The 20,325-nt window shown below is 51.6% G+C and overlaps 1 protein-coding gene across 1 annotated transcript; it reads right to left on the bottom strand.

The window, feature by feature from the left end:
• Positions 1-1,245: 1,245 nt before the first annotated feature.
• On the bottom strand, positions 1,246-9,970 carry LOC119698552 (cleavage and polyadenylation specificity factor subunit 1-like). Its single transcript, XM_038130531.1, has 7 exons — positions 9,926-9,970; positions 9,614-9,694; positions 6,572-6,723; positions 6,352-6,498; positions 5,036-5,175; positions 3,314-3,424; positions 1,246-1,343 (listed from the first exon to the last, which is right to left on the bottom strand). The coding sequence occupies exons 1-7, from the start codon at positions 9,968-9,970 to the stop codon at positions 1,246-1,248; spliced, it is 774 nt and encodes a 257-aa protein (XP_037986459.1).
• Between the last annotated feature and the right edge of the window lie 10,355 nt (positions 9,971-20,325).

Raw genomic sequence — 20,325 nt, 5'->3', positions numbered from 1 at the left:
CATCCCGTCCTTGACCTGCTCCAGGACATGGCTGGGACAGGGGGTGGCACCTCATGGGCTGGGGGGTCATGGGACACCCCAAATCTTTGGGGACACCCCCAAACCTCTGGGGACACCCCAAAATCCCCAGAGATGACCCCAAGACCCCCACGGATCCCCCCTTGTCCCAGGGGAAGGGGACAGAGCTCATCCTGTCCCTGCTCTGCTCCAGGACACGGCTGGGACAGGGAGTGGCACTTCAAGGGGGGACATGGGACACCCCAAATTCTTGGGGACACCCCCAAACCTCTGGGGACACCCCAAAATCCCCAGAGATGACCCCAAGACCCCCACGGATCCCCCCTTGTCCCAGGGGGAGGGGACAGAGCCCATCCTGTCCCTGACCTGCTCCAGGACATGGCTGGGACAGGGGGTGGCACTTCAAGGGGGGACATGGGACACCCCAAATCTTTGGGGACACCCCCAAACCTCTGGGGACACCCCAAAATCCCCAGAGATGACCCCAAGACCCCCACGGATCCCCCCTTGTCCCAGGGGAAGGGGACAGAGCTCATCCTGTCCCTGACCTGCTCCAGGACACAGCTGGGACAGGGGGTGGCACCTCATGGGCTGGGGGGTCATGGGACACCCCAAATCTTTGGGGACACCCCCAAACCCCTGGGGACACCCCAAAATCCCCAGAGATGACCCCAAGACCCCCATGGATCCCCTCCTTGTCCCAGGGTAAAGAGGGGACAGAGCTCATCCTGTCCTTAACGTGCTCCAGGACACGGCTGGGACAGGGGGTGGCACTTCAAGGGGGGACATGGGACACCCCCAAATCTTTGGGGACACCCCCAAACCTCTGGGGACACCCCAAAATCCCCAGAGATGACCCCAAGACCCCCACGGATCCCCTCCTTGTCCCAGGGTAAAGAGGGGACAGAGCTCATCCTGTCCCTGACCAGCTCCAGGACATGGCTGGGACAGGGGGTGGCACTTCAAGGGGGGACATGGGACACCCCCAAATTCTTGGGGACACCCCTAAAACCCCTGGGGACACCCCAAAATCCCCAGAGATGACCCCAAGACCCCCATGGATCCCCTCCTTGTCCCAGGGTAAAGAGGGGACAGAGCTCATCCTGTCCTTGACCTGCTCCAGGACACGGCTGGGACAGGGGGTGGCACTCCAGGGAGGGACATGGGACACCCCAAACCCTTGGGGACACTCCAGAATCCTTGGGGACACCCCCAGACCCCCCAGACTCACATCTCCCCTCCCTTGAGCGAGATGACCATCTTGTCATAGGAGATGAAGGTGGCCTGGGCACAGTCCAGAGTCATCCTCACGCCCTCCTGGACCCCTGGGGACAGCGACGGGGACAGTCACAGCTGGGGACAGGGACAGGACAGGGACAGCTGGGGACAGGGATGGGGACAGGGATGGGGACAAACACAGCTGGGGACAGGGATGGGGACAGGGATGGGGACAGGGATGGGGACAGTCACAGCTGGGGACAGGGACAGGGACAGGACAGGGACAGCTGGGGACAGGGATGGGGACAAACACAGCTGGGGACAGGGATGGGGACAGGGATGGGGCAGGGATGGGGACAAACACAGCTGGGGACAGGGACAGGGACAGGACAGGGACAGCTGGGGACAGGGATAGGGACAGGGAGGGGGACAGCTGGGGACAGGGATGGGGACAGGGATGGGGACAGTCACAGCTGGGGACAGGGACAGGGACAGGGATGGGGACAGTCACAGTGGGAACAGGGATGGGGACAGGGATAGGGACAGTCACAGCTGGGGACAGGGATGGGGACAGGGATGGGGACAGGCACAGCGGGAACAGGGATGGGGACAGGGATAGGGACAGTCACAGCTGGGGACAGGGATGGGGACAGGGACAGGGATGGGGACAGTCACAGCTGGGACAGGGATGGGGACAGGGATAGGGACAGTCACAGCTAGGACAGGGACAGGGACAGGGATGGGGACAGTCACAGCTGGGACAGGGACAGGGACAGGGATGGGGACAGTCACAGCTGGGGACAGGGATGGGGACAGTCACAGCTGGGACAGGGACAGGGACAGGGATGGGGACAGTCACAGCTGGGACAGGGATGGGGACAGGGATGGGGACAAACACAGCTGGGGACAGGGATGGGGACAGCGACAGGGACAGTCACAGCTGGGGACAGGGATGGGGACAGGGATGGGGACAGTCACAACTGGGACAGGGATGGGGACAGGGACGGGGACAGGCACAGCGGGAACAGGGATGGGGACAGGGATAGGGACAGTCACAGCTGGGGACAGTGATGGGGACGGGGATGGGGAAAGGGACAGGGATGAGGAGAGGAACAGTGACAGGGACAGGGGACAGGGGACAGGGACAAGGAATGGGACTGGGACAGGGACAGTGACAGGGACGGGGACAGGGATGGGGACACAGGGAATGAGAATGGGACAGGGATGGGGACAGGGACAGGGATGGGACAAGGATGGGGAAAGGGATGGGGAAGGGGACAGGGATGGGGAAAGGGATGGGGAAGGGGACAGGGATGGGGACACAGGGAATGAGAATGGGATGGCGAAAGGGAGAGGGACAGGGAGAGGGACAGGAGACAAGGACAAGGACAGGGACAGGGACAGTGATGGGGACAGGGATGGAATAGGGACACGGACAGGGATGGGACAGGGACAGGACGGGACGGGGACTGGGATGGGGACAGTCACAGCTGGAATGGGGACAGGGACAGGGATGGGACAAGGACGGGGATAGGGACAGGGACAGGGATGGGGACACAGGGAATGGGAATGGGACAGGAATGGGGACAGGGACATGGATGGGATAGGGACAGGGACAGGGATGGAGACAGGGACAGAGGGGACAGGAATGGGAATAGGACAGGAATGGGGACAGGGACATGGATGGGACAGGGACAGGGGTGGGAACAGGGTCAGGGACAGGAACAGGCATGGGGATGGGGACAGGGACCGGGACAGTGCCAGGGGACAGGGACAGGGCCAGTGCCAGGGGACAGGGTCAGGGACAGGAACAGGCATGGGGATGGGGACACGGACCGGGACAGTGCCAGGGGACAGGGACAGGAACAGGCATGGGGATGGGGACACGGACCGGGACAGTGCCAGGGGACAGGGACAGGAACAGGCATGGGGACAGGGACAGGAACAGGCATGGGGATGGGGACACGGACCGGGACAGTGCCAGGGGACAGGGACAGGAACAGGCATGGGGATGGGGACAGGGACAGGGACAGTGCCAGGGGACAGGGACAGGGCCAGTGCCAGGTGTGTCCCTCACGCAGCGGGAAGACGGTGGTGCCGCAGGTGAGGCTGTTGAGCGCCACCCCGTACGGGGGCACGCTCTGGTTCAGGTACAGCAGCGAGTTCACAGCGAAGATCACCACACCGCCTGTGACATGGGGACAATGGGGACAGAGTCAGTGTCACCATCAGTGTCACCATCACCACACCGCCTGTGACATGGGGACAATGGGGACAGAGTCAGTGTCACCATCAGTGTCACCATCACCACACCGCCTGTGACATGGGGACAATGGGGACAGTGTCAGTGTCACCATCACCACACCACCTGTGACATGGGGACAGTGTCACTATCACCATCAGTGCCACTGTCACCACACCGCCTGGGACATGGGGACGGTGTCAGTGTCAGTGTCAGTGTCACTGTATCACTGTCACTGTGTCACTGTCACTGTGTCACTGTGTCACTGTCACTGACCGATGGGTTTGGGGACAGGCAGCGCCTTGGTGCAGTCGAAGGGCAGCGAGCTCAGGGACCCTGTCACTGTCACTGTGGCACTGTCACTGTGTCACTGTGTCACTGTGTCACTGTGTCACTGTGTCACTGTGTCACTGTCACTGACCGATGGGTTTGGGGACAGGCAGCGCCTGGGTGCAGTCTAAGGGCAGCGAGCTCAGGGACCCTGTCACTGTCACTGTGTCACTGTGTCACTGTGTCACTGTCACTGTGTCACTGTGTCACTGTCACTGACCGATGGGTTTGGGGACAGGCAGCGCCTGGGTGCAGTCGAAGGGCAGCGAGCTCAGGGACCCTGTCACTGTCACTGTGTCACTGTCACTGTGTCACTGTGTCACTGTCACTGTGTCACTGTCACTGTGGCACTGTGGCACTGTCACTGTGTCACTGTGTCACTGTGTCACTGTGTCACTGTCACTGACCGATGGGTTTGGGGACAGGCAGAGCCTGGGTGCAGTCGAAGGGCAGCGAGCTCAGGGACCTTGTCACTGTCACTGTGTCACTGTCACTGTGTCACTGTCACTGTCACTGTGTCACTGTCACTGTGTCACTGTCACTGTGTCACTGTGTCACTGTGTCACTGTCACTGTGTCACTGTCACTGTGGCACTGTCACTGTCACTGTGTCACTGTGTCACTGTCACTGTGTCACTGTCACTGTGTCACTGTGTCACTGTCACTGACCGATGGGTTTGGGGACAGGCAGCGCCTGGGTGCAGTCGAAGGGCAGCGAGCTCAGGGACCCTGTCACTGTCACTGTGTCACTGTCACTGTGGCACTGTCACTGACCGATGGGTTTGGGGACAGGCAGCGCCTGGGTGCAGTCGAAGGGCAGCGAGCTCAGGGACCTTGTCACTGTCACTGTGTCACTGTCACTGTGTCACTGTCACTGTCACTGTGTCACTGTCACTGTGTCACTGTCACTGTGTCACTGTGTCACTGTGTCACTGTCACTGTGTCACTGTCACTGTGGCACTGTCACTGTCACTGTGTCACTGTGTCACTGTCACTGTGTCACTGTCACTGTGGCACTGTCACTGTGTCACTGTGTCACTGTCACTGACCGATGGGTTTGGGGACAGGCAGCGCCTGGGTGCAGTCGAAGGGCAGCGAGCTCAGGGACCCTGTCACTGTCACTGTGTCACTGTCACTGTGTCACTGTCACTGTGGCACTGTCACTGTCACTGTCACTGTGTCAGTGTCACTGTGTCACTGTCACTGTGGCACTGTCACTGTCACTGACCGATGGGTTTGGGGACAGGCAGCGCCTGGGTGCAGTCGAAGGGCAGCGAGCTCAGGGACCAGATGACTGGGTGGACGCGCTGCAGGATGTTCAGCGAGATGGCCACGATGCTGCAGGTGTCCTGTCGCACTGCCACCCTCCTGTGGGGACACCTGTGTCACCTCTAGGGGGTCACAGACACAGCCTGACCCCACCCGTGTCCTGTCGCACTGCCACCCTCCTGTGGGGACACCTGTGTCACCCGGGGGTCACCTGGGCATCACAGACACAGCCTGACCCCACACATGTCCTGTGGCACTGTCACCCTCGTGTGGGGACACGCAAATGTCACCAGGCTCACCCCGACCTCCCCAGCCCTGTCACCTTATTGGGGACACTTGTCACCAGGAGTGACACCTGACTCCTCAGCTTTGTCACCCTTTCGGAGACATCCCAATGTCACCAGGGCTGACCCCTGACACCCCCAGCCCTGTCACCTCAAACTGGGCACTGTCCCCTGTCCCTGTGTCACCAGTGTCACTGTCACCCCAAACTGGGCACTGTCACCCCAAACTGGGCACTGTCCCCTCTCCCTGTGTCACCAGTGTCACTGTCACCCCAAACTGGGCACTGTCCCCTGCACAGGGACCTTCCAGAGCCCCCTGACACCCCAAAACTGCTCTGAGTCCCTAAAGCCCCCAAATTCCCCCAAATCCCTCCCAAAACTGCCCCTAAATCCCCCAAACCCCAAAACGGACCCAGGCCAGGTCTGGTTGGGCTCCAAGAGGATCAGCAGCGTGGGCTCGTAGTAGCCGTGCAGGAACTGCATGGGCCGGGACCCCCAAAGCCCTCTGAAAACTGCCTCAAATTCCCTCCAAACCACCCCAAATCCCCCAAAAACTGCACCAAATCCCCCCAAAAACTGCACCAAATCCCCCCAAAACTGCCCCAACCCTCCCCCAAACCCCAAAACGGACCCGGGCCAGGTCTGGTTGGGCTCGAAGAGGATCAGCAGCGTGGGCTCGTAGCAGCCGTGCAGGAACTGCATGGGTGGGGACCCCCAAAACCCCCTGAGATCCCCCAAAATCCCCTAAATTCCCTCCAAACCGCCCCAAATCCCCCTGAAATCATCCCTGAACCCCAAAACGGACCCGGGCCAGGTCTGGTTGGGCTCGAAGAGGATCAGCAGCGTGGGCTCGTAGCAGCCGTGCAGGAACTGCATGGGCTGGGACCCCCAGAAACCCCTGAGACCCCCCCAAAATCCCCTAAATTCCCTCCAAACCGCCCCAAATCCCCCTAAAACTGCTCCAACCCCTCCCCCAAACCCCAAAACGGACCCGGGCCAGGTCTGGTTGGGCTCGAAGAGGATCAGCAGCGTGGGCTCGTAGTAGCCGTGCAGGAACTGCATGTCGATGATGTTGAGCAGTTTCTCGTCCAGCTCCCGCACGTCGATGATGTAGCTGGGCAGGAAACTCGACTTCTGCCTGCGGGGACGGGGGGTCAGGGGGGCCGCGCGGGTTTCGGGGCGCCCCGGGGGTTTCGGGGGGTCCGTCTCACCCCTCTCCCACCGGCCCCTCGTGCTCGTCGGCCAGCGAGTCGCGGCGGAAGGGCAGCACCACCAGGCGCGTGCCGTAGATCAGCATCACCGCGCAGCGCCCGTCGGGGTCCACGCGGACGCGCGGGGTGTGCACGTTCTGCACGAAGCCGTCCTGGAAAAAAACGGGGGTTTGGGAACCCCAAATGGGATTGGGGAACCCCAAAATCCATCCCACAGCCTCATGTGCACGTTCTGCACGAAGCCGTCCTGGAAAAAACTGGGGTTTGGGAACCCCAAATGGGATTGGGGAACCCCAAAATCCATCCCAGAGCCCTGGGGGCACGTTCTGCACAAAGCCGTCCTGAAACAATGGGATTGGGAACCCCAAATGGGATTGGGGAACCCCAAAATTCATCCCAGACCCTCGTGTGCACGTTCTGCACAAAGCCATCCTGAAACAATGGGATTGGGAACCCCAAATGGGATTGGGGAACCCCAAAATTCATCCCAGAGCCTCATGTGCATGTTCTGCACGAAGCCGTCCTGGAAAAAGGGGGTTTGGGAACCCCAAATGGGATTGGGGAACCCCAAAATCCATCCCAGAGCCTCGTGTGCACGTTCTGCACGGAGCCGTCCTGGAAAAAGGGGGTTTGGGAACCCCAAATAGGATTGGGGAACCCCAAAATCCATCCCAGAGCCCTGGGGGCACGTTCTGCACGAAGCCATCCTGGAGAAATGGGATTGGGGAACCCCAAATGGGATTGGGGAACCCCAAAATCCATCCCAGAGCTCCGTGGGCACGTTCTGCACAAAGCCATCCTGGAACAATGGGATTGGGGAACCCCAAATGGGATTGGGGAACCCCAAAATCCATCCCAGACCCTCGTGTGCACGTTCTGCACGAAGCCGTCCCGGAAAAAAACGGGGGTTTGGGAACCCCAAATGGGATTGGGGAACCCCAAAATCCATCCCAGAGCTCCGTGGGCACGTTCTGCACGAAGCCATCCTGGAGAAATGGGATTGGGGAACCCCAAATGGGATTGGGGAACCCCAAAATCCATCCCACAGCCCTGTGGGAATGTTCTGCACGAAGCCATCCTGAAAAAAGGGGGTTTTGGAACCCCAAATGGGATTTGGGAACCCCAAAATCCATCCCAGAGCCTCGTGTGCACGTTCTGCACGGAGCCGTCCTGGAAAAAGGGGGTTTGGGAACCACAAATGGGATTGGGGAACCCCAAATGGGATTGGGAACCCCAAAATCAACCCTGGGGACACATTCTGCACGAAGCCATCCTGGAGAAATGGGATTGGGAACCCGAAATGGGACTGGGAACTCCAAATGGGATTGGGAACATCAAAATCCATCCCACAGCCCTGTGGCATGTTCTGCACGAAGCCATCCTGGAAAAAACGGGGGTTTGGGAACCCCAAATGGGATTGGGGAACCCCAAATGGGATTGGGAACCCCAAAATCCATCCCAGAGCCCTGGGGGCATGTTCTGCACAAAGCCATCCTGAAAAAAGGGGGTTTGGGAACCCCAAATGGGATTGGGGAACCCCAAAATCCATCCCAGAGCTCCGTGGGCACGTTCTGCACGAAGCCGTCCTGGAGAAATGGGATTGGGGAACCCCAAATGGGATTGGGGAACCCCAAAATCCACCCCAGAGCCTCATGTGCACGTTCTGCACAAAGCCATCCTGGAAAAAAAGGGGGTTTGGGAACCACAAATGGGATTGGGGAACCCCAAAATCCATCCTGAGAGGATGGACTGAACCTGAACATCCTGAACAGCCGGAACCCCAAAAGCCATCCTGAAAAAATGGGATCTGGGGGGGCTCTGGAACCCCAAAATCCATCCCAGAGCTCTGGGGGCACGTTCGGCACGAAGCCATCCTGAAACAACGGGGATTTGGGATAACTCTGGGATCTGAGGGAACCCCAAAATCCATTCTGGGGCAAAATCAGGGATTTGGGGGTCCTGGGAAAACCCTGTGATCTGGGGAACCCCAAAATCTGGGGGGAAAGTGAAGGATTTTGGGGTTCTGGGATGACTCTGGGATTTGAGGGAACCCCAAAATCAGGGGGGAAATGAAGGATTTTGGGGTTCTGGGATAACTCTGGGATCTGGGGAACCCCAAAATCCATTTTTGGGGAAAATGGGGATTTTTTGGGGTTCTGGGATGACTCTGGGATCTGAGGGAACCCAAAAATCTAGGGGGAAAGTAAGGGGCTTTGGGGTGACCCTGGGATCTGGGGAACCCCAAAATGCACTCTGGGGTAAAATGAGGGATTTTGGGGTTCCGGGATGATTCTGAGATTTGAGGGAACCCCAAAATAGATTCTGGGGGAAAATCAGAAAATTTGGGGTTCTGGGTTAACTCTGGGACACCCAAAATTTGGGGGGGAAATGAAGAATTTTGGGGTTCTGGGATCTGGGGGAACCCCAAAGTCCATTTTTGGGGAAAATCAGGGATTTTGGGGTTCTGGGGTGACTCTGGGATTTGAGTGAGCCCCACAATCCATTCTGGGGTAAAATCAGGGATTTTGGGGTTCTGGGATGACTCTGGGATTTGTGTGAGCCCCAAAATCCATTCTGGGGGAAAATCAGGGATTTTTGGGGTTTTGGGGTGACTCTGTGATACCCAAAATTTGGGGGGAAAATTAAGAATTTTGGGGTAACTCTGGAATCTGGGGAACACCAAAATCCATTCTGGGGGAAAATGAGGAATTTTGGGGTTCTGGGGTGATTCTGGGATCTGAGAGAACCCCAAAATCCATTCTGGGGGAAAATCAGGGATTTTGGGGTTCTGGGAAAACCCTGTGATCTGGGGAACCCCAAAATCTGGGGGGAAAGTGAAGGATTTTGGGGTTCTGGGATGACTCTGGGATCTGAGAGAACCCCAAAATCCATTCTGGGGGAAAATCAGAGAATTTGGGGTTCTGGGTTAACTCTGGGACACCCAAAATTTGGGGAGAAAATGATTTTGGGGTTCAGGGATCTGGGGGAACCCCGAAGTCCATTTTTGGGGTGAATTCAGGGGTTTTGGGGTCGTGGCCCCACCCGCAGCTCCGGCTCCTCGAAGTAGTGCAGGGACAGAGTCTTGAGGTCGTGGGTGCCGGGGTCGTACTCCACCACCGAGAGCTGGGGAAACAGCACCCCAAAAACGGTTAGGGCACCCCGAAACACCCACAGCACCCCAAAATACCCACAGCACCCCAAAGTTACCCACAGCACCCCAAAACTGAGCTATGGCACCCCAAAACTGAGTAAGAGCACCCCAAAATGGGGTCGTGTTCCACCACTGAGAGCTGAGGGAACAGCACCCCAAAAACGGTTAGGGCACCCCAAAACACCCACAGCACCCCAAAATACCCACAGCACCCCAACAGCATCCACTGCACCCCAAAACTGAGCCATGGCACCCCAAAACTGAGCTATGGCACCCAAAAATGGGGTCGTGCTCCAGCACCGAGAGCTGGGGAAAGAGCACCCCAAAAACGGTTAGGGCACCCCAAAACACCCACAGCACCCCAAAACACCCACAGCACCCCAACAGCATCCACAGCACCCCAAAACTGAGCCATGGCACCCCAAAACTGAGCTATGGCACCCAAAAATGGGGTCGTGCTCCAGCACCGAGAGCTGGGGAAAGAGCACCCCAAAAACGGTTAGGGCACCCCGAAACACCCACAGCACCCCAAAATACCCACAGCACCCCAACAGCATCCACAGCACCCCAACAGCATCCACAGCACCCCAAAACTGAGCTATGGCACCCCAAAATGGGATCGTACTCCACCACCGAGAGCTGGGGAAAGAGCACCCCAAAAACGGTTAGGGCACCCCAAAACACCCACAGCACCCCAACAGCATCCACGGCACCCCAAAATTACCCACAGTACCCCCAAAACTGAGCTATGGCACCCCAAAACTGAGCTATGGCACCCCAAAATGGGGTCACACTCCACCACCGAGAGCTGAGGGAACAGCACCCCAAAAATGAGTGACTGCACCCCAAAACACCCACAGCACCACAACAGCATCCACAGCACCCCAAAACTGAGCCATGGCACCCCAAAACTGAGTAAGAGCACCCCAAAATGGGGTCGTGTTCCACCACTGAGAGCTGAGGGAACAGCACCCCAAAAACGGTTAGGGCACCCCAAAACACCCACAGCACCCCAAAATACCCACAGCACCCCAAAACTGAGCTATGGCACCCCAAAACTGAGCTATGGCACCCCAAAATGGGGTCGCACTCCACCACTGAGAGCTGGGGAAACAGCACCCCAAAAACGGTTAGGGCACCCCAAAACACCCACAGCACCCCAAAATACCCACAGCACCCCAACATCATCCCCAGCACCCCAAAACTGAGCTATGGCACCCCAAAACTGAGCTATGGCACCCAAAAATGGGGTTGTGCTCCACCACTGAGAGCTGAGGAAACAGAACCCCAAAAATGGTTAGGGCACCCCAAAACACCCACAGCACCCCAACAGCATCCACAGCACCCCAAAGTTACCCACAGCACCCCAAAATTGAGCTATGGCACCCCAGAATGGGGTCGTGCTCCACCACCGAGAGCTGAGGGAACAGCACCCCAAAAATGAGTGACTGCACCCCAAAACACCCACAGCACCCCAACAGCATCCACAGCACCCCAAAACTGAGTAAGAGCACCCCAAAATGGGGTCGTACTCCACCACTGAGAGCTGAGGGAACAGCACCCCAAAAATGAGTGACTGCACCCCAAAATACCCACAGCACCCCAAAACACCCACAGCACCCCAAAACTGAGCTATGGCACCCCAAAACTGAGTAAGAGCACCCCAAAATGGGGTTGTGCTCCACCAATGAGAGCTGAGGAATCAGCACCCCAAAAATGGTGAGGGCACCCCGAAACACCCACAGCACCCCAAAACACCCACAGCACCCCAACAGCATCCACAGCACCCCAAAGTTACCCACAGCACCCCAAAACTGAGCTATGGCACCCCAAATCTGAGATAGAGCACCCCAAAACGGGGTCATACTCCACCACTGAGAGATGCGGGAACAGCACCCCAAAAATGAGTGACTGCACCCCAAAAATACCCACAGCACCCCAAGAGCATCCACTGCAGCCCATAGATAGCCACAGCACCCCAAAACTGAGCTATGGCACCCCAAAATGGGGTCGTACTCCACCACCGAGAGCTGAGGGAACAGCACCCCAAAAATGAGTTACTGCACCCCAAAACACCCACAGCACCCCAACAGCACCCACGGCACCCCAAAACTGAGCCATGGCACCCCAAAACTGAGCTATGGCACCCCAAAATGGGGTCGCACTCCACCACCGAGAGATGTGGGAACAGCACCCCAAAAACGGTTAGGGCACCCCAAAATACCCACAGCACCCCAAAATACCCACAGCACCACAAGAGCATCCACAGAACCCCAAAACTGAGCTATGGCACCCCAAAATGGGGTTGTGCTCCACCAATGAGAGCTGAGGAATCAGCACCCCAAAAACGGTTACTGCACCCCAAAACACCCACAGCACCCCAACATCATCCCCAGCACCCCAACAGCATCCACTGCACCCCAAAATTACCCACAGTACCCCCAAAACTGAGCTATGGCACCCCAAAATGGGGTCGTGCTCCAGCACCGAGAGCTGAGGGAACAGCACCCCAAAAATGAGTGACTGCACCCCAAAACACCCACAGCACCCCAAAATACCCACAGCACCCCAACAGCATCAATGGCACCCCAAAACTGAGCCATGGCACCCCAAAACTGAGTTCCAGCACCCCAAAATGGGGTCGCACTCCACCACCGAGAGCTGAGGGAACAGCACCCCAAAAACGGTTAGGGCACCCCAAAAATACCCACAGCACCCCAAAATTACCCACAGCACCCCAACATCATCCCCAGCACCCCAAAACTGAGCTATGGCACCCCAAAAATGAGCTATGGCACCCCAAAATGAGATTGTGCTCCACCACTGAGAGCTGAGGAAAGAGCACCCCAAAACCAGTTAGGGCACCCCAAAATACCCACAGCACCCCAACAACATCCACGGCACCCCAAAAATGAGCTATGGCACCCCAAAATGGGGTCGTGCTCCAGCACCGAGAGCTGAGGAAACAGCACCCCAAAAATGAGTGACTGCACCCCAAAACACCCACAGCACCCCAACAGCACCCACAGCACCCCAACAGCATCCACAGCACCCCAAAATAACCACAGCACCCCAACAGCATCCACAGCACCCCAAAGTTACCCACGGCACCCCAAAACTGAGCTATGGCACCCCTAAACTGAGCTATGGCACCCCAAAATGGGGTCGCACTCCAGCACCGAGAGCTGAGGAAACAGCACCCCAAAAATGTGTGACTGCACCCCAAAACACCCACAGCACCCCAAAACACCCACAGCACCCCAACAGCATCAATGGCACCCCAACAGCATCCACAGCACCCCAAAACTGAGCTATGGCACCCCAAAATGGGGTCGTGCTCCACCACCGAGAGCTGAGGGAACAGCACCCCAAAAATGAGTGACTGCACCCCAAAATACCCACAGCACCCCAACAGCACCCACGGCACCCCACAATTATGAAGACACCCCAAAAACTATCAAGACCCCCCCGGAATTATTGAGAGCGCCCCTTGTTTTGGGGTTTTATGGGGATTTTGGGGGATTTTTTGGGGGATTTTGGGGGTTTTTTGGGGGTTTTTGGGGTTTTTTGGGGGTTTTCTGGGTTTTTGGGGATTTTTTGGGGGATTTTCTGGGTTTTTTTGGGGTTTTTTGGGGGTTTTCTGGGTTTTTGGGGATTTTTTGGGGGTTTTTTGGGGTTTTTTTGGGGGGTTTTCTGGGTTTTTGGGGATTTTTTGGGGGATTTTGGGGTTTTTTTGGGGATTTTTTGGGGGTTTTCTGGGTTTTTGGGGATGTTTTGGGGGGATTTTGGGGTTTTTTTGGGGGTTTTTGGGGGGTTTTCTGGGTTTTTGGGGATTTTTGAGGGGATTTTGGGGGTTTTTTGGGGTTTTTTTGGGGGTTTTCTGGGTTTTTGGGGACTTTTGGGGGGATTTTGGGGGTTTTTTGGGGTTTTTTGGGGGTTTTTCTGGGTTTTTGGGGATTTTTTGGGGGGATTTTGGGGGTTTTTTGGGGGTTTTTGGGGGTTTTCTGGGTTTTTGGGGATTTTTTGGGGGATTTTGGGGTTTTTTGGGGGTTTTTTAGGGTTTTCTGGGTTTTTGGGGATTTTTTGGGGGTTTTGGGGCTTTTTTTTCTGGGGTTTTTTCAGGGTTCTTTGGGATTTTTGGGTTTTTTTTCTGGATTTTTTGGGGTTTCTTTTCTGGATTTTTTGGGGTTTTTTTCTGGGTTTTTTGGGGGTTTTGGGTTTTTTTTCCTGGGTTTTCTTGGGGTTTTTTGGGATTTTTGGGGGGTTTTGGGGTTTTTTTCGGGGTTTTTTGGGGTTTTTTGGGGGGGTTTTCTGGGTTTTTGGGGATTTTCTGGGGATTTTGGGGTTTTTTGGGGGTTTTGGGTTTTTTTTTCCTGGGTTTTTGGGGTTTTTTTTGGGGTTTTTTGGGGTTTTTTGGGGTTTTTTGGGGGTTTTCTGGGTTTTTGGGGATTTTTTGGGGGATTTTGGGGGTTTTTTGGGGTTTTTTGGGGGTTTTCTGGGTTTTGGGGATTTTTTGGGGTTTTTTGGGGTTTTTTGGGGGTTTTCTGGGGTTTTGGGGATTTTTTGGGGGTTTTTGGGGTTTTTTGGGGTTTTTTGGGGGTTTTCTGGGTTTTTGGGGCTTTTGGAGGGATTTTGGGGTTTTTTTGGGGGTTTTTGGGGGTTTTCTGGGTTTTTGGGGATGTTTTGGAGGGATTTTGGGGTTTTTTGGGGGTTTTTGGGGTTTTTGGGGGTTTTCTGGGTTTTTGGGGATTTTTGGGGGGATTTTGAGGTTTTTTGGGGTTTTTTTGGGGTTTTTTTTGGGGATTTTTTGGGGGTTTTGGGGCTTTTTTTTCTGGGGTTTTTTCAGGGTTCTTTGGGATTTTTGGGTTTTTTTTCTGGATTTTTTGGGGTTTCTTTTCTGGATTTTTTGGGGTTTTTTTCTGGGTTTTTTGGGGGTTTTGGGGTTTTTTTCCTGGGTTTTCTTGGGGTTTTTTGGGATTTTTGGGGTTTTTTGGGGGTTTTTTGGGGGTTTTGGGGTTTTTTTTCCTGGGTTTTTGGGGATTTTTTGGGGGGATTTTGAGGTTTTTTGGGGTTTTTTGGGGGTTTTCTGGGTTTTTGGGGATTTTTTGGGGGTTTGGGGTTTTTTTTTCTGGGGTTTTTTCAGGGTTCTTTGGGATTTTTGGGGTTTTTTTCTGGGTTTTTTGGGGTTTTTTTCTGGGTTTTTTGGGGTTTTTTTCTGGGTTTTTTGGGGTTTTTTTGGGGGTTTTTGGGGGGTTTTTTCTAGATTTTTTGGGGTTTTTTTCTGGGTTTTTTGGGGGTTTTGGGTTTTTTTCCCTGGGTTTTCTTGGGGTTGTTTGGGATTTTTTGGGGGTTTTGGGGTTTTTTTCGGGGTTTTTTGGGGTTTTTTGGGGGGATTTTGAGGTTTTTTGGGGGTTTTTTTGGGGGTTTTCTGGGTTTTTGGGGGTTTTTTGGGGGTTTGGGGGGTTTTTTTCTAGGGTTTTTTCAGGGTTCTTTGGGATTTTTGGGTTTTTTTCTGGGTTTTTTGGGGGTTTTGGTTTTTTTTTTTTCCTGGGGTTTTTTGGAGGTTTGGGGTTTTTTTTCAGGGTTCTCTGGGGTTTTTTGGGGGTTTTTTCTGGGTTTTTTGGGGGGTTTTTTCAGGGTTCTTTGGGATTTTTGGGGTTTTTTTCTGGGTTTTTTGGGGTTTTTTTCAGGGTTCATTGGGGTTTTTTGGGGTTTTTTTCTAGGTTTTTTGAGGTTTTGGGGTTTTTTTTCTGGGTTTTTTTGGGCTTTTTCTGGGCTTTTTGGCTTTTTTGGGTTTTTTTCTGGTTTTTTTGGGTTTTTTTCTGGGTTTTTTTCTGGTTTTTTTTGTTTTTTTTCTGGGTTTTTGGGGGATTCTTTTGGGTTTTTTTGGGGTTCTTTGTGGTTTTTGGGGTTTTTCTCTGGGTTTTTGGGGTTTTTATGGGATTTTGGGTTTTTTTTCTGGATTTTTGGGGGTTTTGGGGGATTCTTTTGGGTTTTTAGGGGGTTCTTTGGGGTTTTTATGGGATTTTTGGGTTTTTTTCTGGATTTTTGGGGGTTTTGGGGGATTCTTTTGGGTTTTTTGGGGGTTCTTTGGTGTTTTTTATGGGATTTTTGGGGTTTTTTTTCTGGGTTTTTGGGGATTTTTGGGGGTTTTTCGGGGTTTTTTGGTTTTTTTTCTTGGTTTTTTAGGATTTTGGGGGGTTTTATTTGGGGTTCTTTGGGTTTTTTGGGGTTTTTTCTGGGTTTTTGGGGGATTCTTTTGGGTTTTTTACTGGGTTTTTATGGAATTTTGGGTTTTTTTTCTGGGTTTTGGGGGATTTTGGGGGTTTTTTGGGAATTTTTGGGGTTTTTTTCTGGGGTTTTGGGGGATTTTTTGGGGGTTTATTTGGGGTTTTTTCTGTGTTTTTCTGGGTTTTTTTGGGGTTTTTAGGGGGTTCTTTGGGTTTTTTGGAGTTTTTTTTCTGGGTTTTTGGGTGTTCTTTGTGGTTTTTGGGGTTTTTATGGGATTTTTGGGGTTTTTCTCTGGGGTTTTGGGGTTTTTATGGGATTTTTGGGATTTTTCTCTGGGTTTTTGGGGTTTTTATGGGATTTTGGGGTTTTTTTCTGGATTTTTGGGGGTTTTGGGGGATTCTTTTGGGTTTTTTGGGGGTTCTTTGGGTTTTTTTATGGGATTTTTGGGGTTTTTTTCTGGGTGTTTGGGGATTTTTGGGGGTTTTTTCGGGTTTTTTTGGTTTTTTTTCTGGGTTTTTTAGGATTTTGGGGGGTTTTATTTGGGGTTCTTTGGGTTTTTTGGGGTTTTTTTCTTGGTTTTTGGGGGATTCTTTCGGGTTTTTGGGGTTTCTATGGGATTTTTGGGGTTTTTTTTGGATTTTTGGGGGTTTTGGGGGGATTCTTTTGTGTTTTTTGGGGGTTCTTTGGGGTTTTTTATGGGATTTTTGGGGTTTTTTTCTGGGTTTTTGGGGATTTTTGGGGGTTTTTCGGGGTTTTTTGGTTTTTTTTTCTTGGTTTTTTAGGATTTTGGGGGGTTTTATTTGGGGTTCTTTGGGTTTTTTTGGGGTTTTTTCTGGGTTTTTGGGGGATTCTTTTGGGTTTTTTGGGGGTTCTTTCGGGTTTTTGGGGTTTTTATGGGATTTTTTGGGTTTTTTTCTGGATTTTTGGGGGTTTTGGGGGATTCTTTTGGGTTTTTAGGGGGTTCTTTGGGGTTTTTTATGGGATTTTTGGGGTTTTTTTCTGGGTTTTTGGGGATTTTGGGGGGTTTTTTTTGTGGGTTTTTTGGGGCTTTTTGGGTTTTTTTCTGGGTTTTTTAGGATTTTGGGGGGTTTTTTAGGGTTTTATGGGGATTTTGGGGGTTTTTTTTTGGGTTTTTGGGGTTTTTTTCTGGGATTCTGGGGATTCTTGGGGTTTTTTTCTGGGTTTTTGGGGTTTTTTTTTTCAGGGTTCTTAGGGGTTTTTTTTTCAGGGTTCTTTGGGGTTTTTTTGGGTTTTTTTCTGGGTTTTTTGGGTTTTTTTTTCAGGGTTCATTGGGGTTTTTTGGGGTTTTTTTCCTGGGTTTTTTGAGGTTTTGGGGGTTTTTTCTGGGTTTTTTTGGGCTTTTTCTGGGCTTTTTGGCTTTTTTGGGTTTTTTTCTGGGTTTTTTTCTGGTTTTTTTGGGGTTTTTTTCTGGTTTTTTTGGGTTTTTCTGGGTTTTTGGGATATTCTTTTGGGGTTTTTTGGGGTTCTTTGTGGTTTTAGGGGTTTTTCTCTGGGTTTTTGGGGTTTTTATGGGATTTTGGGGTTTTTTTTCTGGAATTTTGGGGGTTTTGGGGGATTCTTTTGGGTTTTTTGGGGGTTCTTTGGGGTTTTTTATGGGATTTTTGGGGTTTTTTTCTGGGTTTTTGGGGATTTTTGGGGGTTTTTCGGGTTTTTTTGGGTTTTTTTCTTGGTTTTTTAGGATTTTGGGGGGTTTTATTTGGGGTTCTTTGGGTTTTTTGGGGTTTTTTCTGGGTTTTTTGGGGTTCTTTCGGGTTTTTGGGGGTTCTTTGTGGTTTTTGGGGTTTTTATGGGATTTTTGGGGTTTTTCTCTGGGTTTTTGGGGTTTTTATGGGATTTTGGTTTTTTTTCTGGAATTTTGGGGGTTTTGGGGGGATTCTTTTGTGTTTTTTGGGGGTTCTTTGGGGTTTTTTATGGGATTTTTGGGGTTTTTTCTGGGTTTTTGGGGATTTTTGGGGGTTTTTCGGGGTTTTTTGGTTTTTTTTTCTTGGTTTTTTAGGATTTTGGGGGGTTTTATTTGGGGTTCTTTGGGTTTTTTGGGGTTTTTTTCTGGGTTTTTGGGGGATTCTTTTGGGTTTTTGGGGGATTCTTTCGGGTTTTTGGGGTTTTTATGGGATTTTTGGGGTTTTTCTCTGGGGTTTTGGGGTTTTTATGGGATTTTTGGGGTTTTTCTCTGGGTTTTTGGGGTTTTTATGGGATTTTTGGGGTTTTTTTCTGGATTTTTGGGGGTTTTGGGGGGATTCTTTTGGGTTTTTTGGGGGTTCTTTGGGGTTTTTTATGGGATTTTTGGGGTTTTTTTCTGGGTTTTTGGGGATTTTTGGGGGTTTTTTCGGGGTTTTTTGGTTTTTTTCTTGGTTTTTTAGGATTTTGGGGGGTTTTATTTGGGGTTCTTTGGGTTTTTTGGGGTTTTTTCTGGGTTTTTGGGGGATTCTTTTGGGTTTTTTACTGGGTTTTTATGGAATTTTGGGGTTTTTTTCTGGGTTTTGGGGGATTTTGGGGGTTTTTTGGGAATTTTTGGGGTTTTTTTCTGGGGTTTTGGGGGATTTTTTGGGGGTTTATTTGGGGTTTTTTCTGTGTTTTTCTGGGGTTTTCTGGGGGGTTCTTTGGGTTTTTTGGAGTTTTTTTTCTGGGTTTTTGGGGGTTCTTTGTGGTTTTTGGGGTTTTTATGGGATTTTTGGGGTTTTTCTCTGGGTTTTTGGGGTTTTTATGGGATTTTGGGGTTTTTTTCTGGATTTTTGGGGGTTTTGGGGGATTCTTTTGGGTTTTTTGGGGGTTCTTTGGGTTTTTTTATGGGATTTTTGGGGTTTTTTTCTGGGTGTTTGGGGATTTTTGGGGGTTTTTCGGGTTTTTTTGGTTTTTTTCTTGGTTTTTTAGGATTTTGGGGGGTTTTATTTGGGGTTCTTTGGGATTTTTGGGGTTTTTTTCTGGGTTTTTGGGGGATTCTTTTGGGGTTTTTGGGGTTCTTTGGGGTTTTTGGGGTTTTTATGGGATTTTTGGGGTTTTTTTCTGGATTTTTGGGGGTTTTAGGGGATTCTTTTGGGTTTTTTGGGGGTTCTTTGGGGTTTTTTATGGGACTTTTGGGGTTTTTTTCTGGGTTTTTTAGGATTTTGGGGGTTTTTTAGGGTTTTATGGGGATTTTGGGGTTTTTTTTCTGTTTTTTGGGGTTTTTTTCTGGGATTCTGGGGATTCTTGGGGTTTTTTTCAGGGTTTTGGGGAATTTTGGGGTTTTTTTGGGAATTTTTGGGGTTTTTTTCTGGGGTTTTGGGGGATTTTTGGGGGGTTTATTTGGGGTTTTGGGTTTTTTTCTGTGTTTTTCTCGTTTTTTTTGGGGTTTTCTGGGGGGTTCTTTGGGTTTTTTGGAGTTTTTTCCTGGGTTTTTGGGGGTTCTTTGTGGTTTTTGGGGTTTTTAGGGGATTTTTGGGGTTTTTCTCTGGGTTTTTGGGGGTTTTGGGGGATTCTTTTGGGTTTTTTGGGGGTTCTTTGGGGTTTTTTATGGGACTTTTGGGGTTTTTTTCTGGGTTTTTGGGGATTTTTGGGGGTTTTTCTGGGTTTTTTGGGGCTGTTTGGTTTTTTTCTGGGTTTTTTAGGATTTTGGGGGGTTTTTTAGGGGTTTATGGGGATTTTGGGGGGTTTTTTCTGTTTTTTGGGGTTTTTTTCTGGGATTCTGGGGATTCTTGGGGTTTTTTTCTGGGTTTTTGGGGGATTCTTTTGGGTTTTTTACTGGGTTTTTATGGAATTTTGGGGTTTTTTTTCTGGGTTTTGGGGAATTTTGGGGGTTTTTGGGAATTTTTGGGTTTTTTTTCTGGGGTTTTGGGGGATTTTTTGGGGGTTTATTTGGGGTTTTTTCTGTGTTTTTCTGGGGTTTTCTGGGGTTTTTTGGGGGGTTCTTTGGGTTTTTTGGGGTTTTTTCTGGGTTTTTGGGGGATTCTTTTGGGTTTTTTTGGGGGTTCTTTGGGGTTTTTTATGGGACTTTTGGGGTTTTTTTCTGGGTTTTTGGGGATTTTGGGGTTTTTTCTGGGTTTTCGGGAATTTTGGGGGTTTTTGGGAATTTTTGGGGTTTTTTTCTGGGGTTTTGGGGGATTTTTTGAGGGTTTATTTGGGTTTTTTTCTGTGTTTTTCTGGGGTTTTTTGGGTTTTTTTGGGGGGTTCTTTGGGTTTTTTGGAGTTTTTTTCTGGGTTTTTGGGGGTTCTTTGTGGGTTTTGGGGTTTTTATGGGATTTTTGGGGTTTTTTTCTGGGTTTTTGGGGATTTTTGGGGGTTTTTTCGGGGTTTTTTGGTTTTTTTTCTTGGTTTTTTAGGATTTTGGGGGGTTTTATTTGGAGTTCTTTGGGTTTTTTGGGGTATTTTCTGGGTT

Source organism: Motacilla alba, chromosome 3 (genome assembly GCF_015832195.1).
Source record: "Motacilla alba alba isolate MOTALB_02 chromosome 3, Motacilla_alba_V1.0_pri, whole genome shotgun sequence".
Lineage (NCBI taxonomy): Eukaryota > Metazoa > Chordata > Aves > Passeriformes > Motacillidae > Motacilla > Motacilla alba.
Note: the sequence above shows the minus strand (reverse complement) of the source record. Positions and strands in the feature narration are given on the sequence as shown.

Bases quoted from the DNA above. Each gene is read 5' to 3' on its own strand.
- LOC119698552 (XM_038130531.1), bottom strand. From the start codon at position 9,970: ATGGCTCAGTTTTGGGGTGCAGTGGATGCTGTTGGGGTGCTGTGG. The intron at 9,695-9,925 runs GTATTTTGGGGT...CTGTTTCCCCAG, and splicing joins ATGCTGTTGGGGTGCTGTGG to CTCTCGGTGGTGGAGTACGA. The intron at 6,724-9,613 runs GTGGGGCCACGA...GTTTTTTTCCAG, and splicing joins TCGAGGAGCCGGAGCTGCGG to GACGGCTTCGTGCAGAACGT.